At 44.5% G+C, this 19,104-nt stretch overlaps 1 protein-coding gene across 7 annotated transcripts in view; it reads right to left on the bottom strand.

Moving 5' to 3' along the window:
- Positions 1-18,653, bottom strand: part of ST3GAL3 (ST3 beta-galactoside alpha-2,3-sialyltransferase 3) — a 335,526-nt gene extending 316,873 nt beyond the window's left edge. For 5 of the 7 annotated variants that reach the window (XM_065409117.1, XM_065409119.1, XM_065409118.1 and 2 more), the window contains exon 1: positions 18,533-18,647. In XM_065409117.1, coding sequence (XP_065265189.1) covers positions 18,533-18,647 — 115 coding nt within the window. Of the gene's footprint in view, positions 1-18,532 lie in introns of all 7 variants that reach the window. The other 2 variants (XM_065409115.1, XM_065409116.1) reach the window with 1 other exon arrangement.
- Between the last annotated feature and the right edge of the window lie 451 nt (positions 18,654-19,104).

Genomic DNA, 19,104 nt, shown 5'->3' with positions numbered 1-19,104 from the left:
AATTAAGCTCACTACGTCTGGCCGAAGGGACCACTCATGGCTGTGAAAAGATCGGCTGAGGCTGTCCACCTGTTCGTTCTGTACCCGGGGGAGGTACGAAGCCTGCAGGTGTATCGAGTGCTCTACACAGAAGTCCCACAGCATGAGGGCTTCCCAGCACAGGGGAGAGGAGCGTGCACCCCCGTTTGTTGATATAAAACATTGCTGTGGTGTTGTCCATGAGGACTGATATGCATCTGCCCGATATGTGGGCTCTGAAAACCTGGCATGCCAGGCGCACCGCTCTCAGCTCTTTGACATTGATATGCTGAGCGAGGTCCGCCTGATACCAAAGGCCGAGTCCTGAGGTCTCCCAAATGTGCCCCCCAGTCCAAATCTGAGGCATCTGTCACTAATGAAAGGGATGGCTGGGGGCTGGTGAAAGGTACTCCCACACAAACTACTTGTGGGTCGAGACACCACAGAAAGGAGTCTAGTACGGGGTGGGGAAGGGTTACAATGCTGTCCAGTGTCTCGAGCCAGTCGATAAACCGACGCAAGCCATGACTGGAGTGGGCATAGTCTGAGTCTGGCATACTGGACTACATAGGTGCACGCAGCCATGTGCCCCAGCAGTTTCAGGCAGTTCCTTGCTGTGGTCATAGGGAACTGTCCAAGGCCCTGTATGATGTCCCCTAGAGACCGAAACCTGGCTTCCGGGAGGTACACCCAGGCTTGAGTTGAGTCCAGTACTGCACCTATAAACTCTATTCTCTGCACCGGGGACAGAGTGGATTTGGCCTCGTTGAGAAGGAGACCTAGTTCGAGGAAGGTCCTTCTTATGAAGCCGACCTGATCCTCCACTTGGGATCTGGAGTGGCATTTGATCAGCCAGTCGCCGAGGTATGCGAAAACCTGAATCTGGCGCTTGCGCAGGAATGCCGCGCCGACTGACATGCATTTGGTGAAAACTCGAGGTGCTGCTGACAGGCCAAAAGGGAGGACAGTAAACTGATAGTGGCTGTTGTTCACCACAAATCTGAGATAACGTCTGGGAGGAGGAACTATTATTATGTGGAAATATGCATCCTTCAAGTCGAGGGTAGCGTACTAGTCTCCTGGATCCAATGAAGGGATAATGGAGGTCAACGAGACCATGCAGAACTTGTTTCTTTACAAACTTATTGAGCTGCCACAGGTCCAGAAGGGTCTGAGGCCACTCTTGGCTTTTGGTATTAGGAAATATCAGGAGTAGAAGCCCTTGCCCCTGAGGAACCTCTTCCACTGCCCCTACCAAGAGGAGGGACTGCACTTCCTGTATTAGAAGTTGCTCATGAGGGGGTCCCTGAAGAGGGACAGGGAAGGGGGGTGGGAGGGCTCAGAATTGGATGGAATATCCCCTCTCTACCATGCGGAGCACCCAACAGTCCGAGGTGATACAGGACCAAGCACGGTAGAAAGGGGATAGACAGGATGAGAAGGTAAGAGGGGATGGATCCAGATTCTAAACTGGTGAGCCGTCCTCGACCGCACCTTCAAAAGGGGGGTCTGGGGCCAGTCGGACACTTGGGCTGTCCAGAACTCTGCCCCGAGGAGAGTTCTGGACAGCCCAACCGCTTGTTCTTCTACCGCTCCTATTTCGCCTGCGAGGGGCGTCCTGGTGGTTTTGGGTTTGGTAGAATCTGGAGGGAGGCTGAGGTCTGAAATGTCTACACTGAGTGGCTGGTGTGTGGAGTCCCAGAGAGCTTAGGGTGGCCCTAGATTCCTTCAGACTATGAAGTCTCCTATCCATTTTCTCAGAAAACAGGGTCGAGCCCTAGAAGGGGAGGTCCTGGATCATTTGTTGGCTCTCATGGGGTAGACCAGAGACCTGCAACCAGGAAGCCCACCTCATTACAACCCCCGTGGCTAGTGTACGTGAGGCTGCATCCGCCGCGTCCAAAGCCGCCTGTAGGGTAGCTCGGGAGAACAGCTTCCCCTCCTCCACTAATGCGGAGAACTCAATACGAGAGTCCTGCAGCAGGAGCTCTGCAAACTTGGCCATCGCAGCGCAGGTATTATGCGCATATCTGCTTACGATAGCCTGCTGGTTTGCGATGCAGAGCTGTAGTCCCCCTGTTGAATAGACCTTCCTGCCGAACAGGTCGAGTCTCTTCGCCTCCCTATTTTTCAGGGTGGGATCCTGGAAACCCTGGCGCTCCCGCTGATTGGCTGCATCAACTACCAACGAGTCGGGGGGTGGGTGGGTATAAGTGTTTATACCCCTTTGAAGGGACAAAATAATGCCATTTGTATCTTTTGGCCGTAGTGGCCAGAGAAGCAGGGGTCTGCCACAGGGATTTAGTCATTTCAATTATTATCTTAATCAGCAGTAGGGCTACCCGCGATGGACCCGAGGATGTCCACAAGTGGGTCCGATTCCTCCACCACCTCCTCTGCCTGAATGCCCAGGCTTTGGGCAGCACAGCGTAGGAGCTGCTGGAGAACCTGATTATCCTCCAGAGCTGGGGCCACCGACGCCCCCGCAACCGCTTCATCCGGCGAGGATGAAGAGAGGCCTGGCAGTGAGCAGGGTCCGCTGCCTTCAGCGCCCTTTGGATCTCTCGGCACGCAGTATTCCGTGGGATGTGGTGCCGAGGCCGCTGGAGGTTGAAGCCTCGGTGCTGCAGTCAGTGCAGGAGCCGCTAGATGCGGCGGTGCCAACCTTGTTGATGCCGGTGGAGTCGGAGCCAAAGCTGTTGCCGGTGCCACTGATGGGAGGGTCAGTGCTGGAGCTGTTGTTTGTAACAGCAGGGCTGGCGCTCTGGTCGGCAGTGCCAGCGTTGCTTGCGGTGGGACAAAGGACACTGATGACACCGACGCCAACTGGGACCTTGGACCTGACCCTGGCGATATGCCCAGGGTATCCAAAAGGGCCACTGAAACTATGGCTGCCACTGCCGAGGCCATGGTGCCGGGTAGGGCTGGTGGCTCCGGCAGGATCTGGACCTCCTGCTCCTGGACCTGCTGAGGTGGTAGGAGTCCGCCTCCAACTCTGGGGTCTCCGAATAGGAAGACCACGGAGGAGCTGTGCCCTGGGCTGCCGGAGAGCGGTGCCAAGAGGCCGGGGATCGGTGCGGCTCTCCTACATGGATGGGCTGTGGCGGGGAGATGTGCGCCAGGGCTGGAGATCGGTGTGCCATCAGCACTGGTTTGCCCCTAGACTGGATGTGGCGCCGCGCACTGACTGGTGACTTGTCCCTCCTCTGTGAGGAGGTCGGCACCGAGAGGCACATCAGGTCCTTGGCCGCCTCAAACGCCTCCGGCGTAGATGGGAGCTGGTCACCTTGACGATCCGGGGACCGTGGGGGGTTCAGACTTGACTGGGCTGCAGGGACAAGGTGTTCTGTCACGAGATACCCGTGGACACCACCGAACCTTTAGACTTTGGAGGGAGGGACCAACCCCTCTCCAGCCTTTTCTTCTTTAGCGGCACTGGGGATTGAAAGCAGTGCCACACCGACAATGGTGTCTTATGGCCCAAGCCGTGGTGGTGCCGAGGGTCCTTAGTTGGCACCAGTTCACGTGCTGTCGGCGCCAGAGCACTGCGTACTGACGAAGAGGTACTCAGCGAGGGTTTAGCGGGCCCGGGGTCAGAGCGTGGTCGTAGTGCCGCCTCCATTAGCAGGATTTTAAGTCTCTGCTCCCAGTCTTTAAGGGTTCTGGGTCGGAAACCTTTACAGATCCTGCACCTGTCCTTCTGGTGGCTCTCCCCAAGGCACCACAGACAGGAAGAGTGAGGGTCATTCTTGGGCATAAACTTGCCACAGTCCTCACAGAGCTTAAACCCTGGGAACCCAGGCATACCCTGGAGGTGAGGAAGATGTTGTTGGTGGGAAACCCCCCAAACAAAGCTAAACTACCACAACTGTAACTAACGAACTTCTAACTAACTAACTATTTAAACCGTTTGTACAAAAAACTACAGAAGACACTGCCAAAGCGCTTGCCATGAGAGCGAGTGATGTTCCAGCTAGCCGTCACTGGCAGTAAGAAGGAACTGAGGGGGTGGGGGAGCTGGCAGGGCGCTATATTGGGCGCCATGAAGGCACGACTCCAGGGGGCGACCAGGCCGACCCTACGGACGCTGCTAAGGGAAAAATCTTCCGACTGGTGTGCCCGCGGCACGCACATACCTGGTTGGAATGGACAGGAACAAGCACTCAAAGAAGAACTCTTAGGTTTTGGCCAACCTTAGGTTAGACTTGAACAGTAGCTAGCTAAGCCTGACTTACACTCAACCATTTACCTACTCCTCACAAACCCCTGAAGAGCTGCTAGATATTTATAAATGTTCATCCCTGGCCTCAGAATTCCCTCTAGGACCCCATGTTTGGCTGCCCCTGACTGAGCCTTGTTCTGCTCTGTGATATATGCCAACAGTTGGCTACAGCTCCCCAGTACAATAGTGCGGCAGAAAGGCATCGGTGAATGGCAATGAAGCTATAGAGTTCTAGTGGGCACTGAGAATATGCAAGAGTGTTAGATTGAGATAAGCAATCATATTCCCCCATTTTCTTGACATACCTAGGGCAATGTCAATGGCATCTGTCTGAGCAAACCTGAAACTCCTTTCATATATTCTTAGATGTTAGAGACAAAAGGAGACATTGGGTATATTTGCACTGCAATAAAAAAACCCTGGCACTGATTCTCAGAGCCTGGGTTAGCTGACTCAGGCTCATAATCTAAGGCTATGTCATTTCACAGTAGATGTTTGACCACGGGCTGAAGCCCAAGCTCAGCGATCCTCCCCCATCATGGGATCTCAGAGCTTGGGCTCCAGCCTGAGGCCAAACATCTACACGGCTATTTTATAGCTCCGAAGCTCAAGCTGACCCAGGCCAGCCGCAGCCTTTTATTGCAGTGTAGGACACACCCATTGTGATCTTCTCTTCCGATGGTGTGTATCAACACCCAGAAAAGAAGGACCCCAACTCCTTTCACTGCTGCTGGAACCTCTCCTCAAAAGGCAGTGCAAGCTCTGGCACCTAGCAGTGAAGGCCACAGAGTGTACAAAGGGGAATGATAGTATAGAATTGGATTAGACAACACACAAAATGGCAGAATTTGTTAGGATAGGTCAGGTTTGGTGTTGGACACATAACCTTAATTGTATTTCTTGGTTTTCAGAGGGTTATGTTTATCCTCTGTCCATATTCTGTAAGTCCACAATGGAGCACTAAATAACCTTAACTGCATTAATAAAGTTTTTGGGCAGTTAATCCGTATTTATGTAACCTTTGCCCACAGATCATTAGGAGAATAGTCCATGAGTAACATTATACTTTCCAAAAATAGTCAGCTTTGGGAAGCTTCAACCCTGAAGGAAAATTGTTAGGAAAGTTATAAGCAAGTTTAAAAATAATGGTTTCAAATGAAAGCTACTTTCCAAGCCCTGATTCCAGCATTCACGACTGTAAACACTCAGATGTAACTGTCCCTCAATTTGAATCCTTCCAGCCTACCACAGCTCACTACAGAGCGCACTCTTCTCCATCCTGAATTCCCTTAAGTTTCTAAAGAGAAACAAGCAAGACCAGAACTGTTCATCCAGAGACCTGTGATTGGATTCCTTTCTTAGGAGAACCTGCCCAATACATTTTGTTCTTAATCTTTCTTTTTAATGGATACAGTATTTTTGCAGAATATAGAATGGTACAGTAAGTGAAACAAGCCATAAAGTTACTAGTGATCTAAGCATTATTAAATGGACAATTACTCAAATTGGTATCATTCCTAAATAGAACTATCCCATCTTGCAAAGCCGGGACAGCAATGGTTTCACACTTACAGTATCACAGGGTGGTTGCCTGCCATGTGATTTTCAGGAACCTTTAGGAGACTTTGCAAAACTTCTACAGAAATGAATAAAAGCATTAGTAAGCACAAAATATGCATTGGTCATGCTGTTCAACAATCAAAAATGTACAACAGTAAGAAAATTATAAAGACAAATACAAACTCATACAGCTAATTGTTCAAACATTCAATATTTCCTCATTAATATAAGTGTCATTAACTTACATTTCATAGATTCCAGGGCCAGAAGGGACCACTGATATAGTCTGATCTCCTGTATGACACAGGCCATAGAATTGTCCCAAAATAATTCCTAAAGCAGATTTTTTAGAACGATATCCAATCTCGATTTAAAAATTGCCAGTGATGCAGAATCTACCACAACCCCTTGATAAACTGTTCCAATGGTCAATTACTCTCACGGTTAAAAATTTAGACGTTTCCAGTCTAAATTTGTCTAGTTTCAACTTCCAGCCATAGGATCACATTATACCTTCTCTGCTAAACTGAAGTATCCATTATTAAATATTTGTGCCCCAAGTAGGTATTTATAGATTGTGATCAATTCACCCTTTAACAATTAACCCTCTGCTAAGCTAAATAGATTGAGTTCCTTGAATTTAAGGCATATTTTCTAATACTTTAATCATTTTGTGGCTCTTCTCTGAACCCTCTCCAATTCATCAACATCCTTCTTGAATCGTCCACCAAACTTGTAATCTCATCAAAGATATTAAATTAGTCTGCTAGGACCTATCATTCATAAACCCATGATCTGCATTAATTATATTACCCTCCTTTAATTCTTTATGAATCGAGTCCCATATCAGTCACTCCATTCTCTTTCCCAGGATCCATGTCAGACCAAAGGCCTATAATTTACTCAGGTCATCCTGTTTACCCTTTTTAAATATTAGCCCAACATTAGCTTCCTTCCAGTCTTCTGGTACTCCAAGACTTATTGAAAATCAACATTAGCGGTCCAGCAAGCTCCTCAGCCACTTCTTTTAAAACTCTACAATGCAAGTTATCTTGACCTACTGATTTAAATACATCTAATTTTGGTAGCTGTTGTTTAATATCCTCCTGAGACATCAGAGGACTAGAAAGAGTGTTATCATCCGCTGTCTTTTCCCAAATACAAAACAAATATTTATTGAACAATTCTGCCTTTTCTGCATAATTATTGATAACTCTACCATTTCCATTTAGTAATGGACCAATACCATTGTTAGGATACTTTCAGTCCAACACCACAGTATTACTGTTTTGACTATTTAAGTTTTGACAAGAATATCAAAAGCACAGATAGGTATTTTTTATACTTGACATTGATAGAAATATTACACAATGGAAAAAAATAAAATGGAGAAATAACTTGTAGGATCATACTGTCCATTTTCCAAGGATGTTGTAATAACTCAACCAACTCAAAAATTCTAACCCAGGAGGTTGTGATGGAATGCACCCCTGGATTCACACCCAACACACTACTGTAATTATCTTTGCACAGAAAATGCCTTGTAAAGTATCATTTAAAAACTAAACTTGCTGGTCAATAATATCATGGTGAAATGCATGTAGCAACATTATGAACATAAGCTGAAATCATGACTAACGTGTGTTTACCCGACAAGTCTGAGGAATGGGTAAACCTGTTTCTCAAAAGGCATCAACTTGTCCTTTGTCTCTAGCCAGGTGTCATCAAAGCTGATGGGCCATCACCTATCATGTAGCCATTCTTTGGTAAGGAAGGGGGACAGGAACAAACAGATTCTGCATCTTAGCAAACAATGGCATGAAACCTCTTTCCCACAAGACTCCAAGTCTCCTTTCTCTGAGTTGGAAAGAGCTTTACCTATGTGTCTTTCTCTGGAAAATGCACTTCAAAAAGGTGACAACTATAAAAGTGAAGGGCAAAACCACCCCAAGTTCTCTCTCCCTGTCCATCTCTCTATCTCACCTCAGAGGACAAAAGCAGCCAGCCATTGGACCTTGAAAGCAGAGCTTGACCTGAAATTGGGTCAGCAATACTACCAGAAATATGTGGTAAGAATTTCCCCTTGAACCAAGGCTAGTTTGTTAAGTTCAGTAATAGCATTTTATCTTTACTTTTCTAGTAATCATTTCTGACTTTAATGTCTTAGTACTTGTATTCACTTAAAACCTCTCTCTTTGTAGTTAAATAAACTTGTTTTATCCTCTAATCAAAACTAATCCAGTGTAGTGAACTGTGGCAGTAACTCCATTTAAAGTGGCAAACTGCTGTATCTTGATCCCCTTAGATGGGCAACGGACCTAATAGGTCTGCACTGTCCCATGCTAAACATATGTTTTTTGGGGGAAATCCAGGACTAGGAGTGTGTTAGGGTCACTCTGCAAGTGATAACCAAAGCTGGTGGAAGCCAGAGCGTGACAGATGCGTGCTGAGAGGCTGCTGGATCACGGCTGTAGCTATACACAGACCCTCAGACCAGGTCTACACTACAAACTTACATCGGTATAACAATACTGCTCAGGAGCATGAAAAATCCACACCCCTGAGCGACACAGTTATACCAACCTAACCCCCAGTGTATACAGCACTACGTAGACAGTGTAGATAGCTTCTCCTGTTGACATAGCTACCACCTCTCGCAGAAGTGGATTCACTATGCTGACAGGAGAAGCTCTCCCGTCAGCATAGTAGTGTCTTCACTAAGTTCGACAGCGTTTTAAGTGTAGACATGCCTCAGGGTGTGACCCGCATGCTGGCAAGTAGCTTTCTGAAATTTGTCAACCAACAACGATGTTTACATATTTGACCCACTTTTCTACCACTCCTCTTTCCTTAGCCCTCTTCCTGAAAGAGGGCCCTGGAGTGTGCAACCAAATGCTTTCAACGAAAGAGCCACCTGTTGGCACTGCCAAAGGAGTAGCACCAACGTCCACGGCAAAGGGAGCTGTCAATCTAGAGCCAAAGAGCCAGTGGCAGGGACCGGAGAGATGCCTCTCTCCCCTGGTCAACATAGTATCTTGATTACCAGAATGTGTTTTGTCACCATCTGAATAGCCAGGAGATAATGCCTCGATAAAACAGTCAGTAGTCTGCCAGACAGATGATTCTAGCAAGCTCCACATCAGTTGATAAGTTTTAACTTCATGTAAAGGTCTTATAAACCTCATTCTTGGCCATTAGCTATCATTTAAATTATTTTTTTTTGCCATTACACTATCTACATTATTTTTTCTCATGCTTTTAAAAAATGGCAAAATTAGTACTTCACTGTCCCTGGCTTACCATTGCATGAGAGATTAATTACTTGGATCAGCTGGCAGAAATTTTCTTGTGTTGAGGTTAGTCACTGGATCAATATAACATTGTCCCTCAACTTGAACTGTGCTCTGTATTCAGAAGTAAGAGCGTGTGTCAAGCATTCCATGAAAGCTTTAAGTATCAGCCTGAAGGAGTGAGCCGCTCTCGTTTATAGATTGCAAAGGAACAGTCTCTAGGTAAGAAAGACAAATTCTGATGATAAACAAGTATATTTTGGTTGAGCTCCCCTTGGGAAAACTATGGGGTCCGTTTGTTGCCGTATGCAACCCTCATTAGGGTGAATGTCAGCTTTGCACAGATTTGTTGAAATTCACCCAGGAACATAGGTTGCCACACAAAGTCCCCCAATGCATCAGAACTGTCGTGGTTACGCTACCTGTGAATGGGTAACTGTTCAGTGAGTGCACAGAGGACACTGTACCTCCCACATGTCACAGAACTGGGTTCCACACTAGCTTAAGGAATGGGCCAAGGAATGGAAAAAGTCCATGGTTACATGTATCCAGTGGACATGGCAAGGAATGTTACTAGACCAGTGTGCAGGAATCACAGGGTCTGGTACAGCAACTGCAAAGAGGGTATGTATCTGTTCTGGCCACAGGTTGGGATGTTTATTCTGTACCCCCAACTCAACCCACACCGTGCCTCAGTTTCCCCATTTTCCAGGTGCGAATAATTATATTGATCTTCCTGTGTAAAACACTGTGATATTTATAAATGAAAAACACTAAATATTGTTGGCTTTTTGATTTGTGTTTTAAAAGGAAATTACCAAAACTAGGACTAATGGAAATGTTTTTGTGACTGTTTTTGTCTGATTTCCAGTGACAATTCCCTGTTGTGGATTTAAACCTCCCCTCGCAGTGTTTGCAAAGCTTTTTGTGGGCAGGAGGACATGTGGTTTATCTAGGGGCCTGATCCTGTAAAGTATTACTCATGTAGCGGTTACTCACGTGAGTGGCCTCATTGAAAGAAGTGGGAGAACTTCATGTCAAGTGAAATTTTGCCTGAGTCCATGTATTTGTAAAGTGCTGTGTAAATTTACAGAGCTGCATGTGTTTCACTGTAATAACCGAGACATTAGAACACTGTATGTGTGCATGAGAATCTGAAGGTGAACTTGACTGTGCTACTTTAATTGTCCAAGCTAATCCAGTGTAAAATATAAACAACATGAAGGTTGAATAGTTCATAGGACTTTTAAAGTGCTTTGTATTGTTAATACAAGAAGGTGATAGTAAAGGGAATGTGAGTGTTTTTTAAAAATTATTTTGAGCCATAGTGTCCTGATTTAAAAAGAAACATTTACTTTGATTTCTAAATTGCAGTATTATATTTTACATTCATATGAGACCTTTACAGATGAAGCCCAGTCTGAACACTGAATATTTCAAGCATTTTGCATAAGAGGAAAAGATTCTTCCTATCCAAAATTCCCCTTCTCTTTCCAAACTACTGCACAGTGCTCTCTGTGCTGTTGGCCTAGTTGGCTGCTGACTTTCCTCCTCAGAGGTGGCTGCATTTCAGTGGTGCATTTCTATGTATAGTTTGCGAAGCACGTATTGATCCTTCTGGAAGGAGGCTTGTAGGAATGAACAGATGGGTATTGCAGACGTCACCTGAAGACAGACCATCCCTAGATGGTACTAGCAGTAGGACGTTGTGAGCTCTTAGTGGGATAAGGGCTGCCGTGAAAGTATGGAGGGGATGGCACACATCCGCATATTACCTCGATATTGGTGCTGCACATAACAAAATTTATTCAGCACATGGATGGAAAAAATTAGAGGAAACACTGGTGGGAATTATAGAGGAGCGATAGTAATTTCCATGCTTACAGTTGGGCAGCTTTGTGAGAGCACCTTGAAAAAAAATCAGCTCTAAAGTCTATATGCATATGTCTCTTGAAAACTGCTATAACTGTTAAGGGCTGGAGTGTTGGTGGTGCAAGTATTGGGTCATTTGGTCAAGGAGCTCCCAAGTTACAGCACCCCAAAGTCACCTGCTTTTAATTCTCAAATATTTGGAACCATTTGTCCTTGGACTGCCCCTAAGCTCAAATACTAAACACTATCTAGAACCAGTTTAGAAAACAAAATATTTCAAGTTATTGCAGATTTATCTTTTGGAAGGGAAGGGTGAGTGCCAGTTTGAGGAATATCAGCACTCCACCAGTAATCATCCAGTGCCAAATCCCATCGTGGGACAGGCTGGGGGCATTACTGTGCCCATGATATAAAGCCTACTATGGTAGTGTGTCACTGGCCTGATATGAGAGGGACTTGGTGCCATGGTAAAAATTACACAAGGAGAGCTGGATCAATTCTGTGCTGGGAGATGCTCACTGAATTCCTGCCAGGTTCACTAGGCATGACAGACTGAGTCTATGATGGCAAACAAGAACAGGCATGTTCAATACATGTAATATCTCGGGGGTCCTCATTCAGCTGACAGCACCCACTGAGATAAATGGGCCATTTCACACCTATGCTACACATAGCAAGTCGCCTATGCTACAGAAAGGATGTACAGAGTCCCATCCCCTCCCCAAATTAGGCCCAACATAATTCAATATTGGACCTCATTCTGACACACAAGGAAGAGTTAGGTGCTGACCTAAGACCAGCAATTACCTAGACACCAGTGATCGCAATCAGGGTACATTTACTTTGTGCAAAGAGAACACAGCACTGACCAATAATATGTATATTTGGAACTCTAAAAGAGCCAGTTTTCCAAGTTTAAAACAACTGTCAGCATAATTGGGAACATTAAATTTAAAGTGGGAAGTGTTAATGAAAACTGGGAGCTGTTTAAGGACATCCTACCAGGTACCTAAACAGACATGATTCCATAGACATGAAAAAAAGTTACAAGAAGCCATCCTGGTTAAAAGTAGATGTAAAAGCAGTAATAAAATAAATAAGAATGGAAGAGAGGGGAAGTAAATTGCAGTGAATATAAGTTACAAATTAAAAATTTAGGTGACTTAAGGGAAGCTAAAGGATTCCCTTAATGAAATATTAATGTCCAACAGGGTTAAAGACAGTCAGAAGAAATTTTTAACAATTATTAGGAACAAGAAAAACCCTGTGTCAGGTATAGGTCCATTCCTAGATGCAGACAGTAAAATTGTAAATAGTGATGTAGAAGAGGCTGAAGTATTCAATATATATTACTGGTCTATATTTGAAACAAACCAGAAGGATATGTCCATCCCATATAGTATTGGGGATAGAACAGAAAGTTTGCCATATGTAACAAAGGATGATGTGATGCAACATCTGTTAAACACTTTCAATTCCACAGGCCAGATAACTTACACCCAAGAGTCTTACAAGAACTAGCTGAGGAGCTCTCTGAATCACTAAGGTTAATTTTTAACAAATCTTGGCTATCTGGCAAAATTGCAAAGGATTGGAGGGTTGCCGATCCTTTAGTGTTAATATGCGTTAAAAAAAAAAATAAGAGAGGGAGAGTGCACGCAAAAGGGATGACCCAGAGAACTGTAGACCAGTTAACTTGATGTTAATCCTGAGTAAGCTAATGGAATGGTTAACTCAGGACTTTCAAAGCATTAGAGGCTAAAAATACAATTAATGCCAGTCAGAAGGCAGATTTTGGCAAACAACCCTGGGTGGTTGTTGGTTTGTTTTGGTTTGTTGGAGGTCTAGCTGATAAAAGGCAACTATGTTGATACAGTACACTTGGATTTCACCTAGGCATCTGACTTAGTTCCACATGACATTTTGATTAAAAAACTTGCATTATATGGAACTAACAGGGCTTACAAATTAGATGGATTAAAATTGGCTCAGTTACAGATCTCAAAATATTGTTGCTAATGGGGAAAACATCAAGGAGCAGGGCATATCTAGCAAGGTCTCTCAGGGATCAGTGCTTGGTCCAACACTATTCAGTTTTTTGTTTTTTTTTCAATTAATCTAGATAATTAAATGAAATCTGTGCTGGTAATATTTGCAGATGACAAAGATTGGGGATATTAAATAACAAGGAGGACAGATGGGTTACTGATAGAGTGATCTGAATCACCTTTGTAGACCATTATAATCCAACAAAACATGTTTTAATAAAGTAATACATCTGGAAACAAAGAATGCAATCTGTATCTATCCAGATGGGGGACTGGCTTGGAAAGCTGTGACTCAGAGAAGGGATTTGAGGTGATTACCTACAATGACCCCTAACATGAGCACACACTGCAATGCTGTGGCAAAAAGGGCTAATGTGATCCTTGGATGTATAAGAAGGAGATATAAAGTAGAAGTAGGGAAGAGATCTTGCCTCTATACTCCTTATTGGTCAGACCAATGCTAGAGTACTGTGCCCAGTTCACTTGAAAAAGGATGTGAAAATACTAGCAAGATTTTGAAAGAGGATCCCAAAAATGATCCAGCGGATGAAAAACAAACCTTACATTGTGAGGCTTAAGGAACTAAACTTATCACAGAGAAGGTTCAGGGGTGGCCTAATCTCTGTGTATAGATACTTACACATGGAAAAAGATATGATAGTGTGGGAGTTTTCAACCTTGCTTACAAAAGCATAACAGCTTCCAGCCATTGGATTTTGAAGCTCGACAAACTCAACCTTGAAACAAGATGCAACCTCCTAACAGTAAACAAAATTCAACATTAGAACAGCTTACCAGGGAAGGTGGTAGATTCAACACCGCTTGGAGTCATTAGGTGTAATTAGATATCTTTCTAAAAGCATGCTTGAATTCAGTTTCTGGGATAAATTCTACAATGTGTGTGAGAGAGTGTGTGTGGGAGAGAGAGAGAGAGAAGTTTAGGCTGGTTAGTCTTGATGGTCCCATCCAGCCTTGGTATCTGTGAATCACACTGTTCATTCCCTTCCTTCACAGGCATGGGAAGAACAGGAAGCTAGGCATTGTGCTGAACATACTCATAACACTTGTAGTTCTGCATTAAGACAATAACTATGATCAAATCTCATACTTCAGATAGATGCCTGCAGGGGTCAGGAAAGATATTCCCCTCCCCTCCCCTCCAACTGGCCTGATATATTCTGGGGTCTGTTTCCCCCGCCTTCCTCTAAAGCATCAGAGATTGGCCACAGCTGGTAATGGGACATGGAATGAAATGGACTAGTGCTCTGAGTCGGTACAGATAATCCTGTTTCTTAGATGCCTGGCTGGTGCATCTTGCTAAAATACTCAGAGTCCAACTGATCACCAGATTGTGTCTTGGGAAGGAATTCCGCCCCCACTCCACCAGATCAGACTGGCAGGGACCTTGGGAGGACCCTCACCATCACCTTCCTCTACAGCAATGTTTTTCAAAGTTCGAGTCACGACCAAGTACTGGGTCGCCGCATGTAAGGCACTGGGTCGCCTTGCTCAGCACTCAGGGACCCTAGTGGCTCTGGTCAGCACCGCTGACCGGGACGTTAAAAGTCCCGTCGGCGGTGCTACCCAGCTAAGGCAGGCTAGTGCCTACCTGTTCCGACACCGTGCTGCACCCCGGAAGTGGCCAGCAGCAGGTCCGGCTTCTAAGCGGAGATGTGCAAGTGGCTCTGCGTGGCTCTTTCCACAGGCACCACGCTCCCAGCCAATGGGAGTGTGGAGCCCTATGGCCCCCCTGCCTAGGAGCCGGACCTGTTGCTGGCCGCTTCCAGGGCGCAGCGTAGTCTGTGGTGCCAGGACAGGTGGGAAGCCTGCCTCTGCACCCGGCTGCACTGCTGACCGGGAGCCGCCGGAGGTAAGGCTGCGCCCCAACCCCACCTCCCAATCCCCTGTCCCAGCCCTGAGTCCCCTCCAAACCTGGAACCACTTCCTACACTGCAAACACCTCATCCCCGGCCCCACCCCAGAGCCTGCACCCCCCAGCACAGAGCCCTGACCCCCTCCTGCACCCCAACCCCCTACCCCAGCCCAGAGCCCCCTCCCACACCCTGAACCCCTCATTCCCAGCCCCACCCTGCAACCCTCACCCTGCACCCCAACCCTCTGCCCCAGCCCCAAACCCCTCTGCTCCGTTGGGTTGCAGGCATCAAAAATTTTCTTCAACTGGGTCCCCAGGAAAAAAGTTTGAAAACCACTGCTCTACAGCATGGATCCCCTGCTAGGATCATTTAGGCATATTTCACCTAATCAATTCCCTGACGTGGCAGGGGCTTCAGACATTGGTGTCATCTCTCCTATTCTCTGCCTATGGCACTCAATGTTTAGTCTCCTGAGGACTGAAATGCTTTAGTCTAGCTAAAGTCATTGAGCCCAATATAAGGATATCTGGATGAACAGCCCAGAATACACAGCGGGTCAGACTCGATGATCTTATGGTCCCTTCTGGCCTTAAACTTGATGGAACCTTAACTCTGTGTTAAGGAAGCTTTTTGGCCATGCATTCTTCTTTAGTTCAAACGGTACAGCAACTGCTTAGAAATCCAAAGGTTAAAGCCTAGTATGGCTAGATTCCTTACAGTTTCACCATTGTGTCACCATTCACACTCATCTAACAGTCTGGTGCACAACCATATTCTAATGCACCAAAAAGAGACCAAAGTGGATGCAAAGGTTTGTGAAGTAGGCCACACACCTTTCACGGTACTCCATCCCACTCTATGGCAAGCACAACGTAAGAGTTAAATTCACTAGAATCATGATCTCTGAAGAGAGCACAGATGCATCAGTCATCAGGATTACAGTGAATTTCATGCTGCTGGTAGCACAAAGAATGGAGCAGAATGGCAAGGGAGATGAACACCACACCACAAAAGCTGAAGAGTCATTCAGTCAATCATTCAGTCAGGACAAAAACATTGGTTATAGAAGATGGAGAAAGAGTATATAGAATTACATAAAGAAACAGTATATTTAGGGTGTCAGGACAAGTACTTAAGTTAGTAAATGCCAACCTTAATTCTGCTCTCGCATGTGTATGCTGTATAGTCATTAATTACATGGTAAGAGCACACACTGAATAATAAGGATAAAAAAAAATACTGAATGCCTGGGAAACCTTACTTTTGGCATTTCTCAAGTTTCAAGTCTTTTGACTTTGCAACCTTAACTTCCTTTTAACAGGTTTTTGTATGTAGTTCCCTAGGGTTTTGAGGGGTGTGGGGGTTTTTTTTGGTTTTTTTTTTATAAGTTAAACTTCATACTTGGATCAATAAGACCATTACAATAATTTGTAATGTTCCTGGTAACATCTTTTGTACTAACAGATAACAGCAGAAAAAGAGTTATCAGTCTGTGAGATCAGTAAGCTGCATCTTAAACAGGATCCTTTGCTGTGTATCTGTACAGCTGCTACTTCATCCTGCATTCATCTCATTGTGTCTGGGCATTATAGGGATATGAAACCTGCTCAGAAAGCAGGCCCTTTAGAAGCTATTCTGTTAGGCTGTGTCCTGTAGCAACCAACAGCATCATGCATTCACATGTTAAATTCCTGGAGATCTGGGTTCAGAGTAGCAGCCGTGTTAGTCTGTATCCGCAAAAATAACAGGAGTACTTGTGGCACCTTAGAGACTAACAAATTTATTAGAGCATAAGCTTTCGTGGGCTACAACCCACTTCTTCGGATGCATATAGAGTGAACCATATATTGAGGAGATATATATACACACACATACAGAGAGCATGAACAGGTGGGAGTTGTCTTACCAACTCTGAGAGGCCTCTCATGCTCTCTGTATGTGTGTGTATATATATCTCCTCAATATATGGTTCACTCTATATGCATCCGAAGAAGTGGGTTGTAGCCCACGAAAGCTTATGCTCTAATAAATTTGTTAGTCTCTAAGGTGCCACAAGTACTCCTGTTATTTTTGGAGATCTGGGATGTCACGTGAAGTGACTTAAAAGGATGAACAAGAAGTTAAGCATTTGTCATTACTACATAAAGAATCATGCTGGAATTAAAAACATTGGTCATTTTAGCATACCACACACAAAGCTAAATGAACAAAAGACAAACGCGCAAAAAAAAAACAACAAGGAAATTCAGAGACTATGCTAACATCTTTCCATGCACCTTGTACAGTACAAAGCACAGATAGCTTAAGTAAATTAAAATCAGATTGTGATCTGTTTGGGTAGGAACCATGTCTTTCACAGGTTCTGGAAAGCCTCAACACTTTTTGATGCTGTTAAAAAAATAAAATAAAATAAAATTAAATTAAATTAAATTAAATTAAATTAAATAAATAAATAAAAGGACGAAGATACACAGCATTCTCAACACACTAACAGGCTGTGCCACTGCATTCATTTTAAAACCTCATTCGGCTTGTTCCTTCCATTCAGAATGGAAGCACTTTCCCACAGATTATTAATAGCAGTAGCTATTAATATTTATATTGTAATAGCACCCAAAGGCCCCAATCAGGACTGAAGCACCATTTGCGCTGGTTGCTGAGCACACACACACAGACAATTCCTGCCCAGAAGGTCTTACAATCTAAAGTATCTTCTAACCTACCTGAATACCAGACAAGTTACAAACAAACTCAATAACAGCATTCCTGCTGTCTTAATGACGTAATAAGGGGGAGCCGGGTACTTACAGCTCACTGACTCAGTCATCAGACAAGATGCGATAAGAAACCAAGAGAGGTGGAAGTGAGGAGTACCCTTTACTACGGCAATAGTATAGTGAAAAGAACAGTTGCAGACCAAAGTTATATGCAAAGGAACATTAAATAATCAGCATGGATTTGAGTAACTGATTTCATAACTTAAAAATAAGGACAAGCTTTTTTCAGTTGGATGGAGGAGACATCCTTCAAGATGACAGATAACTGGCAAGTACTGAAGGTAGCGGAGAAAGGGAAAATGAGGATTGATGTAAGGAATAAATAAGGAGAGGCTGGATAGAGAATGTAAAAATTCAGAGATGGAAAGAAGAGCCCACTGAAGAAATTCAAAAGCACCTGGAGAGAGAGAGAGAGAGAGAGAGAGAGAGAGAGAGAGAGAGAGAGACCACCTTGCTTTACCTGTTTGCCATAAGCCAAAAGGTTCAAAAAATGCACAGTGAGCAAAACCTCCTCCCAGAACAGATACAAATAATTCCAAAGGTCAATTATATATAATTCCTATTTGGACAATATAATTAAGGATCCCATGCCACAAAAAAAATAATAAAACCTAAAAATTGCAAGCCTATAATTGGTATATTGGATGCATGAACTTTATTCTTGTACCCACTGATAATCCAAAGCCATGAAGAGGATCTGTAAATAGTTACAAATTCAACCTCTACAGTATGCTGAAGCTCCAGAAATTGATTGGGTTTATTCCCATCACTCTACTACCGTCAAACCTGAAACACACAAAACCAAAACCACACCACCACCAACTACTTCATGAGCATTTAAAGAGGGACCGGCAAGAGTTCCTATACTTACTTGTGTCCTCCCATCTGAGAAGGTGCAGCTTCCATGCAGAGTAATAAAGAAATCCAAGTACCAGAAAGAGACAAAGGGCTAGTAGCAGGTTACGCATAAACACCAACAATCCCATCTTCATACGAAATCTGCTCTTCTACATGACCTGGAGGAGAAAAACAGTTTGAACCTTGAACCATCTAGCTTGCAATTCATTCAAGAGCAAGTGCACTATAAACATGAGAAAGTCAAGAAGCAAGTCAATGTTCTGAGCAATGTAAAACTCATTCAAGTTATCCAAATAGGATGCCAGTGAAACTAACTAACATAACTTTGGTCTCAGTCAGTAACTACCATTCTAAAAAAACAACAAGGAGTCTGGTGGCACCTTAAAGACTAACATTCTAAAGAGCCATTAGGCCACTACATAATAACAAGAAGCCTGCTCAGCTCACTTTCAATTCACTGTTTGTGTGCGCAGCCAGCTGACCTCATAAAATACAGTGTCAGCCTATCACAGCTAAGCAGACCCTCAACAAGCTTCTTCCAAGGGAGGCAGCATAAAAAAGCCTGGACAGTGTCATTAGAAAAAC

Source organism: Emys orbicularis, chromosome 8 (assembly GCF_028017835.1).
Source record: "Emys orbicularis isolate rEmyOrb1 chromosome 8, rEmyOrb1.hap1, whole genome shotgun sequence".
Lineage (NCBI taxonomy): Eukaryota > Metazoa > Chordata > Testudines > Emydidae > Emys > Emys orbicularis.
Note: the sequence above shows the minus strand (reverse complement) of the source record. Positions and strands in the feature narration are given on the sequence as shown.